Source organism: Stenella coeruleoalba (assembly GCF_951394435.1).
Source record: "Stenella coeruleoalba genome assembly, chromosome: 17".
In the NCBI taxonomy this organism is placed as follows: Eukaryota; Metazoa; Chordata; class Mammalia; order Artiodactyla; family Delphinidae; genus Stenella; species Stenella coeruleoalba.
The window spans coordinates 67289713-67312467 of record NC_137163.1 but is presented as its reverse complement, the minus strand read 5'-3'; the positions used below and the strand labels follow the sequence as shown (position 1 = coordinate 67312467).

Here is a 22755-nt window from a genome sequence, read left to right as displayed (position 1 = left end):
CACAGACTGGCTGAATGGATACAAAAAGAAGACCCATGTATATGCTGTCTAAAAGAGACCCAGTTCAGACCTAGGGACACATCCAGACTGAAAGTGAAGAGATGGAAAAAGATATTGCATGAAAATGGAAATCAAAAGAAAGCTGGAGTAGCAATACTCATATCAGATAAAATAGACTTTAAAATAAAGACTGATACAAGAGATAAGATCCTTTCTAACTACATAATGATCGAAGGATCAATCCAAGAAGCAGATATAACAATTATAAATGTTTACGCAGCCAACATAGGAGCACCTCAGTACATAAGACAAATGCTAACAACCATAAAAGGAGAAATTGACAGTAACACAATAATAGTAGGGGACTTTAACACCCCACTTACACCAACAGACAGATCATCCAAAATGAAAATAAATAAGGAAACACAAGCTTTAAAGGACACAAAAGACCAGATAGATTTAATTGATATTTACAGAACATTCTACCCAAAAGTGGCAGAATACACTTTCTTTTCAACTGCACATGGAACATTCTCCAGGATAGATCACATCTTGGGTCTCAAATCAAGCCTCGGAAAATTTAAGAAAATTGAAATCGTATCAAGCATTTTTTTCTGACCACAACACTATGAGATTGGAAATCAGTTACAGGAAAAAACTGTAAAAAACACAAATACATGGAGACTAAACAGTGTGCTACTAAATAATCAAGAGATCACTGAAGAAATCAAAGAAGAAATTTAAAAATACATAGAAACAAATGACAATGAAAACACGATGACCCAAAACCTATGGGACGCAGCAGAAGCAGTTCTAAGAGGGAAGTTTATAGCAATTCAATCCCACCTCAAGAAACAAGAAAAATCTCAAATAAACAATCTAACCCTACACTTAAAACAACTAGAGAAAGAAGAACAAGGAAAACCCAAAGTCTGTAGGAGGAAAGAAATCATAAAGATCAGAGCAGAAATAAATGAAATACAAATGAAGAAAACAGTAGCAAAGATCAATAACACTAAAAGCAGGTTCTCTGAGAAGATAAACAAAATTGATAAACCCTTAACCAGACTCATCAAGAAAAAAAGGGAGAGGACACAAATCAATAAAATTAGAAATGAGAAAGGAGAAATCACAACTGACACCACAGAAATACAAAAGATTATAAGAGACTACTACAAACAACTCTATGCCAGTAAAATGGACAAGCATGAAGAAATGGACAAATTCTTGGAAAGGTACAATTTTCCAAGACTGAACCAGGAAGAATTAGAAAATATAAACAGACCTATCACAAGCACTGAAATTGAAACTGTAATTTAAAATCTTCCAACAAACAAAAGTCCAGGACCAGATGGCTTCACAGGCGAATTCTATCAAACATTTAGAGAAGAGCTAACACTGATCCTTCTCAAACTCTTCCAAAAAATTGCAGAGGGAGAAACACTCCCAAATTCATTCTACGAAGCCAGAATCACCTTGATACCAAAACCAGAAAAAGATATCACAAAAAAGAGAAAGCTATAGACCAATATCACTGATGAACGTAGTTGCAAAAATCCTGAACAAAATACTAGTAAACAGAATCCAATAGCACATTAAAAGAATCATACACCATGATCAAGTGGGATTTATCCCAGGGATGCAAGGATTCTTCAATATATGCAAATCAATCAATGTGATACACCATATTAACAAATTAAGGAATAAAAACCATATGATCATCTCAGTAGATGCAGAAAACGCTTTTGACAAAATTCACACCCATTTATAATAAAAATTCTTCAGAAAATGGGCATAGAGGGAACCTACCTCAACATAATAAAGGCCACATATGACAAACCCACAGCAAGCATTATACTCAATGGTGAAAAACTGAAAGCATTTCCACCTTGGTCAGGAACAAGACAAGGATGTCCACTCTCAGCACTCTTATTCAACATAAATTTGGAAGTCCTAGCCACGGCAATCAGAGAAGAAAAAGAAATAAAAGGAATATAAATTGGAAAAGAAGAAGTAAAGCTGTCACTGTTTGCAGATGACATGATACTATACACAGAAAATCCTAAACATGCCACCAGAAAACTACTAGAACTAATCAATGAATTTGGTAAGGTTGCAGGATACAAAATTAATGCACAGAAGTCTCTGGCATTCCTATATACCAACAACGAAAAATCAGAAAGAGAAATTAAGGAAACACTCCTATTTACCATTGCAGCAAAAAGAATAAATTACCTAGGAATAAACCTGCCTAAGGAGGCAAAAGACTTGTACTTAGAAAACTATAAAACACTGATGAAAGATGACATAAACAGATGGAGAAATATACCATGTTCTTGGATTGGAAGAATCAATATTGTGAAAATGACTCTACTACCCAAAACGATCTATGGATTCAGTGCAATCCCTATCAAACTACCAATGGCATTCTTCACAGAATTAGAACAAAAAATTTTACAATTCATATGGAAACACAAAAGACCCCAAATAGCCAAAGCAATCTTGAGAAAGAAAAATGGAGTTGGAGAAATCAGGCTCCCCAACTTCAAACTATACCACAAAGCTACAGTAATCAAGACAGTATGGTTGGCACAAAAAACAGAAATATAGATCTATGGAACAGGATAGAATGCCCAGAGATAAATCCATGCACATGTGGGTACCTAATTTATGACAAAGGAGGCAAGAACATACAATGGAGAAAAGACAGTCTCTTCAGTAAGTGGTGCTGGGAAAACTGGACAGCTACATGTAAAAGAATGAAATTAGAACACTACCTAACACCATACAAAAAGTAAACTCCAAATGGATTAAAGACCTAAATGTAAGGTCAGACACTATAACTCTTAGAGAAAAACATAGGAAAAACACTCTTTTACATAAACCACAGCAAGATCTTTTTTGACCCACCTCCTAGAGTAACGGAAATAAAAGCAAAAGTAAACAAATGGGACTTATTTAAACTTAAAAGCTTTTACACAGCAAAGGAAACCATAAATAGGACAAAAAGATAACCATCAGAATGGGAGAAAATATATGCAAATGAAACAACAGACAAAGGATTAATCTCCAAAATATACAGGCAGCTCATGGATCTCAGTATCAAAAAATCCAATTAAAAAATGGGCAAAAGACCTAAATAGACATTTCACCAAGGAAGACATACAGTTGGCCAAGAGGCCCATGAAAAGATGCTCAACATCACTAATCATTAGAGAAATGCAAATCAAAACTACGATGAGGTATCACCTCACACTGGTCAGAATGGCCATTATGAAAAAATCTAAAAATAATAAATGCTGGAAAGGGTGTGGTGAAAAGGGAACCCTCTTGCACTGTTGGTGGGAATGTAAATTGATACAACCACTATGGAAAACAGTATGGAGGTTCCTTAAAAAACTAAAAAGAGAACTACCATATGACTCAGCAATCCCACTACTGGGCATATACCGTGAGAAAACCATAATTCAAAAAGAGACATGTACCACAGTGTTCATTGTAGCACTATTTACAATAGCCAGGACATGGAAGCAACCTAAGTGTCCATTGACAGATGAATGGATAAAGAAGATGTGGTACATACATACAAAGGAACATTACTCAGCCATAAAAAGAAATGAGATTGAGTTATTTCTAGTGATTTCTAGTGAAAGGCTCTAGAGCCTTTCATACAGAGTGAAGTAAGTCAGAAAAAGAAAAACAAATACCATTTGCTAATGCATATATATGGAATCTAAAGAAAAAAATGGTACTGATGAACCTAGTTGCAGGGCAGGAATAAAGATGTAGACATAGAGAATGAACTTGAGGACACGAGGTGGGAGGGGCAAGCTGGGGCAAAGTGAGAGTAGCATCGACATATATACACTACCGAATGTAAAATAGATAGCTAGTGGGAAGCAGCTGCATAGCACAGGGAGAGCAGCTCGGTGCTTTGCGATGACCTAGAGGGGTGGGATAGGGAGGGTGGGAGGGAGGCTCAAGAGGGAGGGCACATGGAGACATATGTATGCATACAGCTGTTTCACTTTGGTGTGCAACAGAAACCAACACCATACTGTGAAGCAATTATTCTCCAATAAAGATCTATTCAAAAAAAAAGAGCCAGGGATTCTTGGTGAAGAGGTTAATTCCCAGCTGAGACAGGAAAGATGAGCCTGGAGCATCTTGAGGTTCCAGAAAATAAACAGGTACTCAAAAATGATGGTGGTTCTATGAACAGGACACGAGAAGCAAACTGAAGGAGCTCCCGGCGGCCAAAACTGGAGCAATTTGAACAAAATGTTACTAATAATAAAAATGTTGGATTATAATCATAGGATAAAATAAATAGCCATGAATCCATACTGATTTAAATAAATACTTGAATACATAAATAGTTTGGGGAGAAGGGATAACTCTTCTTTACAGAAGCATTCCAGTTCACAAACACTACAGTGGTATTGATGCGGGCAAGAGGCACCAATAGAGGCTAAAATCAGTGAGCACAAGTTTGAAGAGAAGCAGGATGTGGGCATAGTCTCACAGTTTCTCTCATAACAGATTTATTAAGTACAAAAAGAAAGCTGGTGATTTACAGTGGAAAAATCTGGTGGACACAACCTTACCCAAGTGATGAGAGTTAATGTCACTGGTGACAAGACATCTGGACATTATATGATATGATGATGATCTGCCTCAGTGATATGATGCACTAAGACGATACAGCATCACTTCTGTGATTTTCTTGCCCAAAATACAGTTCTTCTATCTAATCATAAGGAGACATCTGGCAAACCCAAAATGAGAGACATTCTGCAAAACAATGACCAGTACTCATGCCAAGTATTAAGGTCATGAAAGACCAAGGAAGCCTGAGGAATTGTCCCAGATTGGAGGAGACCATGAAGATACAAAGACAAAATACAGTGTGGGATCCTGGATTGGATTCTGGGATAGAAAAGGAGGACATTAGTGGAGGGAAATGGGGAAATGTGAATAAGACATGCAGCTTAGCTAATAGCATTTCCTGGTTTTGGTCATCATACTGTGATTAAGTGAAGGGTTAAAATTAGAGGGAGTTTACCTGGTGGGTAAAGTTTGTGACCTCTCTGTTCTGCTTGTAAACTTTTCTCTAAGTCTAAAATTACTTCAAAATAAAGAGGGTTTTTTAACTTCATAATTGCAGTTCCTAAATTTCTTCCCATCTGTTTTTTTGCCATACACATCCCCTTTTCCCTAATTACTTTCCTTTATTTGGTCCATCTTGAGAGAATATACTCTTTTCTTTTTCTTTCTTTCTTTTCTCCTTTTCTTTCTTCCCTTCCCATCCATCAGCATTTAGTAGCAGGGAGAGAGTTTTGGGTTTTTTAAACCACTCTCCTCCATTTATACTCAGCCCCAAACCCTGGTGTTTGCTTCTGTGTAGTAACTCATTCCCCTTAGGAACTGAACAATGAATATTTATGAACTTGACAGATTTGCAAAGACTTTTTCATTGCTAAAGCATTTTATCTTTGTACTATAAACTTTGAGGCAGAATTCTTATATTTCAGAGATCCACATGCATATGCCTCATCCAGAAATTGCTTTAAACTGTTTAAGGAAAGATTTTCTTGATAAATACTATGAAGTTTAAAATAGCTAAATATTCAGCTAAGGACAAAACAGGCTGTATGCATATGATAGAACTGTGATTTCTGCTCCAGGAAAGTGGGGACACAGAGCAGGTATTTCTAGTCTGCTCCTTTCCTGGTTTCAGTGTCTTAAATGTTAATTGCTTAAATATTTAATAAAGACATAGATGAGATAGTAAACAGGAAGCTGTCATTTTACCTTACTTTGAAATGATTTAGATGGTTTTGAAATAAGTATCAATCCTTTGAAACGATACATCAGTGTATTTTGATTCTTAAAAGCATTAATTCTGAAAATGCTCAGATGATGATTTCTTTCTCCTCATCCAGTCTCTCTTGATGTTAAATATAAATATATTGTTGCAATCAATACTCTACACTCACATGTTAACGGCATGTTAAATGGTTGCTAATACAATGTAGAGCTAAAAGTGACTGTCCTTACTTCTTTCAGGGAGCAAGGGTTCAGAACACAGCAAAGAATTTGGGAGTCAGGGACCGGACCCCACAGTCTGCTCCGAGGTGAGTGACTCCCCATGTCTGCTCTTTCCCAGAGGACTTGCCACCATTTCCCAGACAGTGTCACTTACAGCTAATGCAACGACCCCAGGATACACCCAGTGTAGTACTGAATATACTCATGGGAATCAGCCTTGTAAGCATTCGGTGGCAAAACGTGATTAGGCTTAAATGCTCTCAGATTAAATGAAATTTTAGGTGAAGCAAACTTAGAGGTAACATTATCAACATGATTCTATTTTTCAAGTTCCTTCATGAATGCAAAAACAAAACTCCACACAAGCACTACTGAAATCTGTATTCCAACTGTGCGCAACCACCAAGATGCCATTGCCATTTATACTTCTCTGACCGCATGTGCTGTTCCCTGTGGCATGATCACCTGTCCCATCTGTGTCTGTATGAAAAACTGCTACATAAGCGCAAAACCCAACTTAGGGACCATTTTCTCCTTGAAGCTTTGGTTGAGTTTTCTTCCTCTCTGTGTTCCCTTAGCATCTTGTATACTGATCCATTATAGCCTTGATGTGTTGCAGCGTATCATTCCATGTCTCTCTGCCTAACCTGAATAAGAATGCTTTAGAGGCGGGGAATATTCTTTTTGTGCCTACATAGAATATTTGAACTGATTTCAAGAATGCATGAATGAATGAATGCATTAGCTTTCGGTTCGTTATTCTACCAGATGTTCACAGTGCACGTATCATCATAAGAAAGGACTGTAATCCACCTTTAAAATAAATAAACATGGGAACAGCCATCAAAGATTCGACTTCCCTGGTGACATTAGGGTAGGCAGCCATCTATCTTGAAGTAGGGCAAAGTTAAATTTCTTTTACATTTGGTTGTTTTTCTGCATTTGCATTTTAACAAAAAGTAGCCCCCTCCAAGCACTGTCACAGGTGAGACACTCTTTGTTTCTATTTACAAAGCAACTACCAGAGTGAGATTGATGACTGCAGCACTTATGAAGTTCTATTTCATTCTGAAAAACTATGTGGGCCGTGAAAGTACTTGCAAAAGGGAAAACATTTTCCCCCTGAAAGTAGATGGAGTGCTCATATTCTAATCGCATTGATTTTCAGTGCCGGCTCCTAACTCTCTTTAATCCTCAAGTCTTGCTAATGTTATCTTTCATAGTTGATGAGATTAGAATCTAAGACTTTCTGTTGCTAAAGAATCGTTTCACATAGGCATTATCTCTCCAGCACCTTAGCAGTCATGGTATATTTGGGTAATAAACCCAGTGAAGCTTTAAAATTCCAATAAGAAAACAATATAATGGCTCAGCGAGGTCTTCTTAGCTGGGGCTTATAAACACTAATAAACAGTGGGGATGAGACGTAAGCATCCTGATCAATAAGCCAATGTGCAAACTCAACGTGAGAAAAGAAACTGATGAGCTCACTTTGTTTTTTATTGGGTTACGTTTCAAACACTTGAAACACAATAAAACCTGCCAGTTCTAAAGTTGACATATTTTACAAGGGGGTAACAGCCCTGAGAGAGAAATCTAGAGTAATTTTTCAATTTTAGTTATGCCTTCATTCATTCTACAAACATTTCTAGAGGACCTAAGAAATGAAAAGCATTCTGCTGTGCCCCACGGAGAATGTAAGCATGAGACAGAAATCGTTCCGGCCCTCAAGGAACTTTCAGTTAAAGAGGGATGAGTGAAACACAACCACAAGAAGAGGGAGAAAGTGAGAAACACTCTGTGAGGGTGCAGAGAGGTTGCTAAGGACCACAGAGCATCTGGCATCCCTCCCATCTGGCAACCAGGATTCCTGTCCCAAAGAGAGCAAAGTGAAGAACACATCTGTCTCTCCAGGCCAGGCCCTCCAAGGCAAGACTCGGGTAATGTTTCTGGAAACATCTTCACGGAGATAAAGTTTGCTGTCTCTGACTGACATAGTATTTGACTCATATCCCCAACGAATCTCTATTATAGTTTTCCTTTCTCCATTCACTGCCTTTCATTTTTAAAAAATTCACTCAGCAAACATATATTGAATTTCTGCTGTGTGTTTGTAGATATGAGGCACTTTGATAAAAGCTAAGGATAAAGACATAATCCCCTCTACCAGTCAGTGAGGTGTCATAGAGCAACAACTGAATAAAATGAAACTAGTGTACAGTGTGTGTGTGTGATAAGAACCATGGCAGTGCAGCCACTATGAAAAACAGTGTGGAGGTTCCTTAAAAAACTAAAGTTGAACTACCATATGATCCAGCAATTTCACTGCTGGGCATGTATCTGGAAAAAACGAAAACACTAATTCGAAAAGATATATGCACCCCAATGTTCATAGCAGCAGTGTTTACAATAGCAAGACATGGAATCAACCCATGCCCATCAACAGACAAACTGACTTAAGAAGATGTGGTATATGTGTGTGTGTGTGTATACACACACACACACACACACACATTGGAATATTACTCAGCCATAAAAAAGAATGAAATTCTGCCATTTGCAACCATGTGGGTGGACCTAGAGAATATTATGCTGAGTGAAATTAGTCATACAGAGAAAGACAAAGACTATGTGATATCACTTATATGTGGAATCTAAAAAATAATACAAATGAATATGTATATAAAACAGAATGAGACTCGCAGACATAGAAAACAAACTTGTGGCTACCAAAGAGGAGAGGGAAGAGGGAGGGACAAATTAGACACACAGGATAATAGATACAAATACTATATATAAAATAGATAAACAACAAGGATTTATTGTACAGCACAGGGAACTACACCCGTTACCTTGTAATAACCTGTAATGGAATAAATCCACACAAGTCCTGAATCACTGTGCTCTACACGTTAAAGTAACACAGTACTGTAAAGCAACTGTACTTCAGTTTAAGAAAAAGCACCATCACAGGAATGGCACAGATTGCCATGGGAACACAGAGAAGGGGCACATAACTCAGCCTGAGGATGGAGGGGAGAGGTTGCAGAGTATTCCTTCCCAGTCAGCATGGTAATCAGTGTCTTCCTCAGCTGATGCAGTGACACCAATGCCTAGAGAACACGTCCCGTTCTGAGAACTACACCTAGATCTCTATGACTGACGGTTGAATGTGATTTAAGAATGATGCAGGGTGAGGCTGGAGACATAGGCAGGGGCTGGATCAGGAAGAGACTTGTGCAAGATATTGAAGAGTCTTGGTTTTAACTTGAAGACAATAGGAGCCATTAATAAACAATCTTTCTGGAAGATTTGGATTTTAGAATTTATGTCTGGCAACATTAGGAGGAGCCATTTGGGGACAACTAAGACTGCAGGCAGCAGATGCTTTGGACACTAATTGGATCTAGGAGGTTAGTGAAGAGGAAGACTCTAGAAGGACCACCAAATCTCTGGCTTGGCTGACAATGGTGAAAGGTTCTAGTCACTGAGATAGCAGATGGAGGAGAAAGAGCGTGCGTGGGAAAGATGATGAGCTTGACTTGGTGGGATGGCAGTAAAGTGCAGCTGGGCATCCATGTGGAGATGTTTTTGATACAAATGAAGTTCCTCCTCCTTGTAACTAGCATATATTGACTGGCCAGAACGATAAACATATCTTCACCAAGAACCAAATATGACGTTCCAGATGTAACGGCGCACTGGTCTTATTTTCTATTGCATTACACACTTTGGAAACTACTTGTGTAATGAAAATTTGATTTCCTTTATTTACATACTTGGGAGACAGCATATTGTAGTGGTTAAAAGTGAACCACTTTTGGGGTGAACCACTTTTGGGGTCCCGTTCCTGCCAAGTGACCTTATTTAGTCAGGTTATTTATCTTCTCTGAGACAGTTTTTGCCCTCTGTTAAATTGGGAGAATTGCCTTGGGTCAGAGTGTTATTGATAATTTAGCCTTGAGTAGAGGCATTCACTTTGTGGTCTCCTTTAACACGGGTTTTATTTGTGCCATGTAGAAAGATGAAGGGCATGATCTATAGACTGAAGTTGGAAAGTTCTGTTCTCTGCAGACTTAAATTTGGGCTCGAAATGCCAGCTCCAGGATGGCTGCCTGAGCCCAACAGGAAAAGGAGAAAGTGGACCCAGAAACAAACGTTTTTTGTGCAGGGCCCGATGTGCACGAGTGGGATGTGAATACGGCAGGGGCTCCAAAATGCTGGGCAAAGTACTCCCGTGACCTAACTCTTTAGCTGACAAAAAGCAGATGCCTCAGCGGAGAGCAAAAGTCCAACTCGTACCTATCACATTTGACTTACAAACTTCATCTGCCTGTGCTCAATTCCCGAAGCCCCACCATTTCCATGACAGATGTGTCTGAACCCAGATAACCCTGAGTTACTTCCAAGAAACCTTCCCAAAAGCTGCATCTGCCCAGCTCTGTGGTACCCAGAGCTATTACTTTATTAGGTGATCACAGGGCGTAGCCTTTTCTCCAATTTGCGAGACAGATATTGCAAAGACTGCTCTACCCAGTGGCATTAGTTACGCTGTGTGAAAACATGCAGTGCAAGGTGATGGAAAGTGACGTCTTAGCCCAGATCTCAAGGCATAGGACATTTGCCACCCAGCTGACTGTTCCTGTTCTACGTAAGTCCACTGTGCCTTTTCACTCATTAAGCAGCACTTTCAGGGAAATAAAATGATAGAAATAAAAGAGGAAAAGAACTTTCCCATCATTCTATTATTCCAGCACTGGGAATGCAATTTGAAGCAACACCATATCCTTCAGCTGCAAAAGCAGCTTTTAAGAATATCAGCTCAGCTTAATGTATTCTTTTCTCCGGGAAGGATGAAATAAGTTTTCTGATGTGAGATGTCCTCATTTCAGCATTCATTTTCTTCCATGGAGATGACATGTACAGTATTAACCACCTTCCAGACTCCAAAGGCGGTAACTTCTCTGTGTTTCCAGAGTAGGAAAGTTCATTTTGTTAACAAGGTTTCTAACTCGATATTAAATCATTTTCATTCTCTCCCCTTTGATTTCGAATGACCATGGGATTAAATGTTGAAGGGAGAGGAAATTTATAATTTGATAAATTTGTCAACAACTCATTTAAAGTGTGTTCAATTTCATCTGTAAAAGAGTGAGTCACCGCAGCAAGTCCTGGGTTTGGAGTGCTTTTAAAATGGAGCAAAGTTGAAATCTGCACCTTAAATTTTTAGATCATCAGACAAAGCTCTGAAGTAGGACCAGCGTGGCCGTGGGCATTCCTGAGGACTACAGGCTTACAACCAGCCACCTTAGATCAGCTTGTATTCTCTTAGGTTCTGCCTTAATAGTGGGTGTGCCCTGGGTATTACCGTTGCAGTGGTTATATCCCCCTTTATTTGAGTTCTGGAGTTAGGAGTCAACCATTCAGAAAAACGTGGACCACTAGAACTTGTATAATCCTACTAGTTCAGTCCCCTGAGCTTTGCCTTCATGCTGTATGGTTTCAAAAAACTAGACCTGCGATGCAAAGAGAGAGCATCTTGCAGCATCTTTGCCAGTTCCGATGGATTCCTTAGTCCACTTGAATCTCCACCTGATTCTATTGACAGATGAGTGACAGTGTGGGCAGAGCTGGACAGGTATTCCTTAGGAAACACCAGCTAATCGTGCCTTGATATTCAGGCCTCAGGACTGTGCCACATCAGCCTAGCCATGACCAGCTGCCAGCGCCACCAGGATGGCACAGAAGGAAGCAAATTTCTAAGACAAGTGAAAATCAGTAACCCGTAAGAGGTAGATGCTGTCTTGCTACAAGATAATCGTGATAGACATGATGGTAATTATCTCCTAGAATTCGGAGAGTCACTTGTGCTACCAGCAAGGTGAGCAGCCTGGGTTGGCAGCACTGCAACAGAAGCAGCTGGTGTAAAAACGGCAGCATCAATAGGCATCTAGATGTGCAAAGAGACGTTGGTGTTTTGTAATAACAGAACCGGAATTTTGGAGTTTGCTAACGCACAGGCAATTTTTAGTGAAATTGGTGACATGATCGTGACTGACTCCCAAACCAAGAAATTATTGTCAATGTATTTGTTAAACAAATAAAAACATGTCAAGCAATGTCAATATGCCGGGCTGTTGTCACACCTTCCCATGCCTTTTGTAGGCTGTACAAGCTGTGCGAGCCTCCTCCCCCAGCTGGAGAAGAATGAGGAGACTCTCCGAGGAAGCAGGCAAGCAGAAGCTTCTGAACACTGGACTAGACAGAGGATGTGCTGGCTAAACATTCTCCACTCAACATAAGAAAATGGATTTTCTTCTCTTGGTCTTTCATCATGGTGTAAATAACTAATGTTCAGCTTACACTTAGATATTTGTGCTGGAAATGGATGGAAGTCCATTCAGACAACTCAGCTTCACAAACCGATCTTTCATGTGTGTTAACATGAACGATCCATCCCTGGAGATTACATAAAAAAATATCAGAGATAAACGTTAACCATTGTGCCTCCTTTCCCATTTATTAAAATTATTGTATTGTGTTTGCTTTCCTCTTCTCCAAATGGAGCACGTTATGTTGGATATTTCCGTTTGAAGAAGTCTGTCATTGAAGAAATGTGGTCACACTTTCCAGATCATCACACAGAAATGTGACAGACAATAGAGACTGGGTGTCTTAGGGTTTCTGTCTCCCACTTGCATCTGAGAAAGTAGCTTGCGGGTGAAAGGTGAAGAGCATCCTTTACTCTTTCTAAGGGAGTGTTTCTCAGTAGAGGAGAAGAGAGCTGATTGAGGTCTCCAGCAAGACCTTCTTCCAGCTGCTTTCAGGGACCCTTTATGCTCGTGGACAGTTCCAGGGAACCATGCTGTACTTGGCCTCTGAAGTGGCCGTGGCTTCCTTGGGCGATGCGTCCTGATGCTGTGCCGTAGGTGTCCAAGAGATGGGGAGAGGCAGGGATGGGGGAGGGTTGGAAGGAAGACTAGGGTGAAGGAGGGAAAAATAAGCTTATTTAAAAAGTCAACCTTTAAATTTGAAAGATACCTAAAGCTCTTATTTTATTAAAGGCTTTCATATGAGATGTCAGACTCCTAAAAGAATACACCATGCTGAATGTTTTTCTATCAAGGTAATATATATATAAGATGAGAAAATAAAGCTTTATTTGTTGAACTTTAAAAGGACTGTTAGAGACCTTGATAATTTATGAAAGTACAAGGTGTATTCTATTTTCATGCTAGAGTTTACATAATGTTTATCCTTTCTACATTGATAAAATAACATTGTTTTTTTAGCATAATGAATATAGTAATATTGGTTTTAAATCTGTAATTTTCAAAACAATTATGCCCTTACTGTGATTGTGATACTTAGGTGGATTTAGATTAACTGCTTATGTGAAATGCTTTTCATAACTACAGTATATACAAACCATTATGAAATTTTAATTTATGAAATTTGATAATAGTTTTCAAACACTTATTAAAAAAACTTTCATCACTAGCAGTTGTGTATTGAATCACAGAAATACTGTGTTGCATATACATGAGGCCTTTATATACTGGTCAAATTAATAATAAATGTTATTCAGCACAGAAGCACTTAAGACTTTTATGCTAAGTACACATCTATAATGAAAAATAAACCAGCATCAGAGATTTCAGAGAAAAAGTTGAACACTTTGAATTTAATGAAGATATGACCTTAATATAAATTTCTACATGAAACATATTCTTCACTTTCAGGGGTTTAACATTCTTGATACTATTGCAAGTGACCCTAAAGGTCCATGAAATTAGTAAATTGTGATTTTCCTGGACTGAAATTTTGATTACATTTAACACAGGGCTAATGAGTGAGTAAAACTGATTAACTAGCAAGTACTTTTTATGTTGTCATTACTGTTTTCTAATCACTACCCTAGTAGTGTTCCTTATTAGAGGCATGAAGAGATCACTTAAACATTTCAGTCGTACTTTGCTGTTTCATCGGGGAAAACCATCTGCTATTGTAGTATTTACAAATCAGCATATTTTAAGATCAAATCTCTATATAATAGGGTTACTTACTATTGTTTTAAGGGTTAAACATGGTGTAAGTGTACCATCTTATCAGAGTGCTTGGCACTTATTAAAATCTCAGAAGTTAGTGATGACTTATATTACCATCAGTCACTGTGATTTTTGATTGTAATAAAAACTGTAGCTAAAACCTAAGTAATTTCTACCTGCCAAGCAATACCTCCAGGTGCTTCACCCATACTTTGTTGTTATTGCTTCATTAATCCTAATGGTGATCTGAGGTGATATTCTTTGCATCACCCCCATTTTACCGTTGAGGAAATAAAGCAAAGAATAGTCCAGTGACTTGCCCAAGATCACATGGCTGACAAGTGGTAGAAGCAGGATTTGAACCCAGGAAGTCTGTCTTCTTAATACATTGTGCTGCTTTTCCTTATTCATATAGGAAATGTAATATTGCCAATTATTTGTTAGTAAAGTTGGAGTTATGTGTGGTGTGGGCCATTAAACTATACATCTTATACTGAGAAAAAAGTGAATTGAAATGTGTAAAATGCCTTTAATATATGAAAACCATAGGATTCCCTGGACATTTTACCATTCTGGATACACATTATGAGGTAACCCAATGCTGTTGCAATCTGAAAAAACAGGATATATCCCTCATAATTGAAGATAACAGTCTTAGATATGCTTTGAAAGTCTGGAATAGTACATTATATAAAATTTGACTATGATTCCAAAACAGTGATAACAGTAAAAAATGTCAAATGAGTGAATTAATAAAGACAACTCTTCAGCACCATGATGTACCTCTGTGTGACGTCGGACATTTAACTGCCCTTGAGTTTTTAGATGAGAGCGGGTATGTTCAGGGTGGTATGGCCATAGACTGGCCTTGAGTTTTTAGATGAGATCGGGTATGTTCAGGGTGGTATGACCATAGACTGGCCTTGAGTTTTTAGAATGGGTTTACCTCAATGCTCACATACTCCTCTGCAAGCAGTGTACCTTTAAACATTACAAAAGCCTGCTAACAGTTCTTCCAAGTTCTGACGACTTTGAAGTTCTGAGTTTGGACATCTGCCTCTCTCCACCTAAAAGGGAAGGTCACACCTAGAAATTTTGGTTCTTAATATGGGACTGATTCATAAATACTTGTTAACTAGTCATTCATGGTCAATAAATCTTAAACATTCCATCATATCAAAGTTTTCTCATTAAGTATTACAAAATTTAATATATTATTGAAAGTGTGAGTAATTTGAAGAGACTAGAATTTTACATCTACTTTCATTACATTTAACAAGAAAGAAAGAAAGAGGGAAGAAAGGAAGGAAGGAGGGAAAGAGAAAGAAAAAGAAAGAAAGAAAGGAAGGAAGGAAGAGAGAAAGAAACATGGAGGAAGGAAGGAAGGGAGGAACTTTTGTACTAGTTTTACTTATATTGGATATGTAATTTTGAATTTAGAGTATAAGCTTTGTTTTATGAACCAATATCCCCATTTTGGAAGTCTCACACTATTTTCTGTCTTTTCGAATCATATTCTACCAGTGGCTTAGATTCACTGTGTGTTCAGTGGCCACTGTTATTGCAGCAACAATGTTCAATTTAAAAGTAGGTTAATTTCTCATGATACTATAATACATATGACATTATATTGATATTGGTTCTGACTCTACTAATTTAAATTTTGTGATAGTTAAATTCAGAATGAAATGATACTGACCTTGGCACTAACTGTAAAAGCCAAGAAAATGAATGGGTAAAAAAATCCCTAGGGGATATTAACTCATTTAAGAAACCAAACTACTTTCAACCCTTTGGACACATTTTAACAGCAAAACTAATGTTTATTGACTTGGAAGCATTCAGTTGAGTTAGTTACTCTATGTATTTGAAAATAATAAATTTGCAATTAGAACACCAAAGTATTCTTTCGTTAGTTCACGTAGATCTTTTCCTGTGTAGCATGATTTAGTGCAGAATAGAGGGCATACTTTTATTCATCTATATTTTCAGTAAAACATAAGATTGAAATTTAAAATGATCTTAATTTAAGTCATTTACATTTTACTTTAAAGGTCATTTTTAGATTTTCTTCACTAGCTGTATTTAGTAACAATGAAACTAACCTTTATCATGTGACTAAATTGCTTCTGAATTTTCAAAAACTATGTTTCATTTTTAAAGGCTTATTTTTAAGTGAATTATCGTACAAAATTATACCTCAATTACTTTCCCAAAGTGAGTAGTAGTTATTTCACTAACATGTATATATATTAACATTAACCAGTTTGCCAAATGAATTGTCAGTTGCCCTGCATAAACATGAAAGCAAAAGCTTTGGAAACGATTTAGGATGATCTGAACCTCGATTAAGAAAAATATTCTGAACTTTATCAACTTTTTTGAAGGGTTAGGGATGAGCCTCAGAAAAGTTTCACCCTTGATGAAGCAGATGAGGTGGGGTAAAGTTCCAGCAGGCATCTGGGCCAGGAGTGGGCTTAGGCTGGTTCCTTTTACATACAGTGGCCATAACCTTTGTAGGTGCTGTGATTCCATAATAGTTATCATGGTTAGTCTTTTGTTTTCAAAATTTTTACTACGTAAAAGCTTTGCTTTTAACAGTGATCTCAGCGTTCATATTGCCAAGCTGTGCTATGCAGACACATGGCCTACTTCACTCAGGATAGCTTGCTTCTCTCACTGAGAAGAGATGTCTGAAGTCTACTAGGTGTACTAAGATATATATATATATACACACACACACACATATATTTATAATGTTTTGTTTTTACGGTAATACATTATAAAACTTACTTAGATTCTTCTGTCTTATTTTGTATGAACTATATAGTTGTTCAATATGTTGAATGTCTGTCTAAATATGCCGTAAGCATACCTGGTAGGCCATCTTTTGATCACTGGCACTAGTTTACTGCTCCATCTGGAGTCTATTGACCTGGCTTTGCCGTCAGAAGAAGTAGCCAATTACGAACAAAATTGTTGAATTCTTACATGATAGTTCTAGTTTGAATAGCTAATTTGGGATGCAAACAACAGAATAAATATTATCCACTCATGTGGTCATTCAACAAACGTGTTTGAGAATTCACTTTGTAAAAGGCACAGCCAGTGGGCCTCATTTATGTGTTGCGTGTATTTGGTTCAAAAATCTTAACAGTATCTCCGCTGTGTTAATCTCCTCTGTATCTTTTACTTGGAATGATATTATTTGTAACACAAACCTATTCTAATACCATGTATGTATATATACTGTGTGAAGTCAAGAATGCTAAGTAAGTAAAATGCCCTAGAAAAAGTACATTTGAATTTGAGTATCTAATGCCTCAAGCAAATTTACTAGAGTTTCAGATGAATATATATTTTTGTAACTGCCAAGTAAATGAGTAGAACATAGCTTTTTGTTTAAAAAATATTTTTATAAGTATTCATTTACCCAGTATTCATTATTTTCAACATTAAAATATCAAATTGGTTCTATAAATAGTGATTCTTTTGAATATATTCATATTTAACATTGTATAACACCCAAACTGTAATGACAATTTCATCCAAATATATTATTATAGTAGTCTGTTTTTCCTTTGTAAAATATACATGTAACATAGTTTCAATCACTCAGTATTTTGTGTGTGTTAAAATGATCAAGTGTATTGTGTATTTTATATCATTTATTTTTGTCAGCATAAAAAGACTAGAACAGTGACATTGTATCATACATGTCAAAAATAATAAAGAGAAATCTAGTACGACCATCTCAGTTTCTATCCATTTAAATTTAACTAATTTCTATTATGTTCTCACCTGTTTAGGAGACACAAATATCCATGAAACAGAGCTTTTCACCCTTTAAGAATTCACAAGCTCAGTAGAAGAAATTTGATAAACATGTGAAACAAGTCTACAAATAGGACCCAAGGTGAGTTGTAGAGACAGTGACTGTTAGAAAAAGAAGCTAACTATGAGCAGGAAAGCTTCATGGAAGGTAAGGGACTGTGTGTTCCCTGAATTAACTAGCCAATCTACCAGGGTTCATTCAGTACCTGTTATGGATAAGCTCCTAGCCTAGTTGCATAATATATGCAATTATAAATGCATATAATTCCCAAACTCTGCAGTTAAAGAACTTGGTATATATTGATGATTAACGCAGCGCACAAACCAAAATTGTAACTACCAACATAAGGCAATACACACTAATACAAAATGAGAGGTAAGACAATGAAAAATGGGTACTATAGAAATTCGAGGAATTTATCAATAGATTCGATCCAACATCTCTTTATGGGACACCTAGGAATTACTTATCAGGTACTGAGCTAAGCTGGCTATTTAATCCATATATGGATTAAATATATATAGCTATTGCACATGTGGAGTTTACTGTCTAGAAGGGGAAGACTGACAAAAAAATACAGAAATAATGAGAGATGGCTAGGTCAGCTTTCAGCATGTGTAAGATTAAGCAATGGAAGAAGGGAATGCAACCTTTTTAACAAAAACATCATGCATACAGGCGAGATGCAAATGTGCCAGATATTTTGGTGAGTTGGTGAGTAGATCAGTTTGGATAGAGGATTAAGATTTGTGAATGTGGTAAGTAATGACGTTGAGCTTTTATCCTGTGTTTTTGGCTATTAATATAATGATTTTTAGGAACTGTTTAGATGCTTGCACATTTTTACTGAGTTTGTTGCTTTTTATTATTGCTTTATAAAGTTCTTTATATACCAAAAATCAAAACAAAAAAAGATTTGTGAATGGAATTTGATAGGGATTGCATTGAATTCCATAGATTGCCTTGGATTGTATAGTCATTTTAACAATACTGATTCTTCCAATACAAGAACACGGTTTATCTTTCCATCTGTTTGTGTCGTCTTCAGTTTCTTTCATCAGCGTCTTAACAGTTTTCAGAGTAAAGGTCTTTTGCCTCCTTAGGTAGGTTTATTCCTCGGTATAGTATTCTTTTTGATGCAATGGTAAATGGGATTGTTTCCTTAATTTCTCTTTCTGATCTTTTGTTGTTAGTGTATAAAACTGCAGCAGATTTATGTGCATTAATTTTGTACCCTGCAACTTTACTGAAATCATTGATGATCTCTAGTAGTTTTCTGGTAACGTCTTTAGGATTTTCTATGTATAGTATTGTGTCATCTGCAAAGAGTGATAGTTTCACTTCTTCTTTTCCAGTTTGGATTCCTTTTATTTCTTTTTCTTCTCTGATTGCTGTGGCTAGGACTTCCAAAACTATGTTGAATAAAAGTGGAGAGTTGGGGGGCTTCTCTGGTGGCGCAGTGGTTGAGAGTCCGCCTGCCGATGCAGGGGACGTGGGTTCGTGCCCCGGTCCGGGAAGATCCCACGTGCCGCGGAGCGGCTGGGCCCGTGAGCCATGGCCGCTGAGCCTGCGCGTCCGGAGCCTGTGCTCCGCCGCGGGAGAGGCCACAGCAGTGAGAGCCCCACTTACCGCAAAAAAAAAAAAAAAGTGGAGAGTGGGCATCCTTGTCTTGTTCCTGATCTTAGAGGGAATGCTTTCAGCTTTTCACCCTTGAGTATGATGTTAGCTGTGGGTTTGTCATATATGGTCTTTAAAAATGTTGCAGTATGTTCCCTCTATACTCACTTTCTGGAGAGCTTTTAGTCATAAATGGATGTTGAATTTATCAAAAGCTTTTTCTGTATCTATTGAGATGATCATATGGTTTTTATTCTTCAGTTTGTTAATGTGGGGTATCACACGGATTGATTTGTGGATGTTGAAAAATCCTTATATCCCTGGGATAAATCCCACTTGATCATGGTGTATGATCCTTTTACTGTATTCTTGGATTTGGTTTGCTAGTATTTTGTTGATTTTTGCGTCTATGTTCATCAGTAATATTGGCCTTTAATTTTCTTTTTTCGTGGCATCTTTGACTGGTTTTGGTATCAGTGTGATGGTGGCCTCATTTTTTCACAGAACTAGAACAAACTATTTTTTAATTTGTTTGGAAACACAAAAGACCCCAAGTAGCCAAAGCAATCTTGAGAAAAAAAAAAAATGGAGCTGGAGGAATCAGGCTCCCTAACTTGAGACTATACTACAAAGCTATAGTAATCAAGACAGTATGGTACTGGCAAAAAAACAGAAATATAGATCAATGGAACAGGATAGAAAGCCCAGAAATAAACCCACACACCTATGATCGCTTAATCTATGATAAAGGAGGCAAGAATATACAATGGAGAAAAGACAGCCTCTTCAGTAAGTGGTGCTGGGAAAATTGGACAACTACATGTAAAAGAATGACATTAGAACATTCTCTAACACCATATACAAAAATAAACTCGAATGAATGGATAAAGAAGATGTGGCACATATATACAATGGAATATTACTCAGCCATAAAAAGAAACAAAATTGAGCTATTTGTAATGAGGTGGATAGACCTAGAGTCTGTCATACAGAGTGAAGTAAGTCAGAAAGAGAAAGGCAAATACCGTATGCTAACACATATATATGGAATTTAAGAAAAAAAATGTCATGAAGAACCTAGGGGTAAGAAAGGAATAAAGACACAGACCTACTGGAGAACGGACTTGAGGATATGGGGAGGGGGAAGGGTGAGCTGTAACAGGGCGAGAGAGAGGCATGGACATATATACACTAACAAACGTAAGGTAGATAGCTAGTGGGAAGCAGCCACATGGCACAGGGATATCGGCTCAGTGCTTTGTGACTGCCTGGAGGGGTGGGATAGGGAGGGTGAGAGGGAGGGAGACACAAGAGGGAAGAGATATGGGAACATATGTTTATGTATAACTGATTCACTTTGTTATAAAGCAGAAACTAACACACCATTGTAAAGCAATTATACCCCAATAAAGATGTTAAAAAAAATAAAAATAAACTCGAAATGGATTAAAGACCTAAATGTAAGACTGGATCCTATAAAACTCCTAGAGGAAAACATTGGCAGAACACCCTTTGACATATATCACAGCAGTATATTTTGGATCTGCCTCCTAGAGTAATGGAAATAAAAACAAAAATAAACAAATGGGACCTAGTTAAAAGCTTTTGCACAGCAAAGGAAACCATAAACAAAATGAAAAGACAACCACAGAATGGGAGAAAGTATTTGCAAACGATGTGACCTACAAGGGATTAATTTCCAAAATGTACAGACAGCTCATACACCTCAATATCAAAAAACCAAACAACCCAGTCAAAAAATGGGCAGAAGATCTAGACATTTCTCCAATGACATACAGATGGCCAAGAGGTACATGAAAAGATACTGCCCATCGCTAGTTATTAGAGAAATGCAAATCAAAACTACAATGTGGTATCACCTCACTCTGGTCAGGATGGCCATCATCAAAAAGTCTACAAACAGGGTATCCCTGGTGGCACAGTGGTTGAGAGTCCGCCTGCCGATGCAGGGGACACGAGTTCGTGCCCCGGTCCGGGAAGATCCCACATGCCGCGGAGCGGCTGGGCCCGTGAGCCATGGCCGCCGAGCCTGCGCGTCCAGAGCCTGTGCTCCGCAACGGGAGAGGCCACAACAGTGAGAGGCCCGCGTACCGCAAAAAAAAAAAAAAAAAAAAAAAAAAACAGAAAAAAAAAGTCTACAAACAGTAGATGCTGAAGAGGGTGTGGAGAAAAAGGAACTCGCCTATACTTTTGGTGGGAATGTTAATTGGTACAGCCACTATGGAGAACAGTGTGGAGGTTACTTAAAAAACTAAAAATAGAGTTACCATATAATCCAGTGATCCCACTCCTGGGCATATATCCCGAGAAAACTATAATTTGAAAAGAGACATGCACCCCAGTGTTCATTGCAGCGCTATTTGCAATAGCCAAGACATGGAAACAACCTAAATGTCCATCGACAGATGAGTGGATAAAGAAGATTTGGTATATATATACCCATGGAGAATTAGCCCTAAAAAAGAATGAAATAATGCCACTTGCATCAACATGGATGGACCTAGAGATTATTATAGTAAGAGATTATTATAGTAAGTGAAGTAAGTCAAAGACAAATATATGTTGTTGCTTATATGTGGAATCAATAAAAAGAGATACAAATGAACTTATTTATAAAACAGAAATAGACCCACAGACATAGAAAGCAAACTTATGGTTACCAAAGGTGAAAAGGGAGAGGGGATAAATTAGGAGTTTGGGATTAACATATACACACTACCGTATGTAAAATAGATAAACAACAAGGATCTACTATATAGCACAGGGAACTATACTTAGTATTTTGCAATAAGCTATAATGGAAAAGAATCTGAAAAAGAATATTTTATATATATATATATATATATATATATATATATATATATATATATATATATATACTGAATCACTGTGCTGTACACCTGAAACTAACACAACATTGTAAATCAACTATACTTCAATAACAAAAGATTTGTGGATGTGATTAGAGAGAGATCTGGATAGAAAAGAAGGTTGAATCTGGATGCTATAGGTCTCTGAATGCCAGACTAAGAAGTCTGGATTTTACGTGTTAAGAAAATTGAGATATCTAGTTCATAACAGTAATAAAGAATTATGAAATCCCAGTGAGGAGTTTGAAAAATGTGTATGTTGTTGACTGTATAGGTACCTCATAAAAGTGAAAAGAAATAATCATTGGCGGAA

At 37.5% G+C, this 22755-nt stretch overlaps 1 protein-coding gene across 9 annotated transcripts in view; it reads left to right on the top strand.

The window, feature by feature from the left end:
* Positions 1-22755, top strand: part of PREX2 (phosphatidylinositol-3,4,5-trisphosphate dependent Rac exchange factor 2) — a 359933-nt gene that overhangs the window by 271680 nt on the left and 65498 nt on the right. For 7 of the 9 annotated variants that reach the window (XM_079902440.1, XM_079902442.1, XM_079902441.1 and 4 more), the window contains 2 exons: positions 6070-6137; positions 12217-17837. In XM_079902440.1, coding sequence (XP_079758566.1) covers positions 6070-6137; positions 12217-12262 — 114 coding nt within the window. In that variant the 3' untranslated portion in view covers positions 12263-17837. Of the gene's footprint in view, positions 1-6069; positions 6138-12216; positions 17838-17908; positions 18016-22755 lie in introns of those variants that run through there. The other 2 variants (XR_013824731.1, XR_013824732.1) reach the window with 1 other exon arrangement.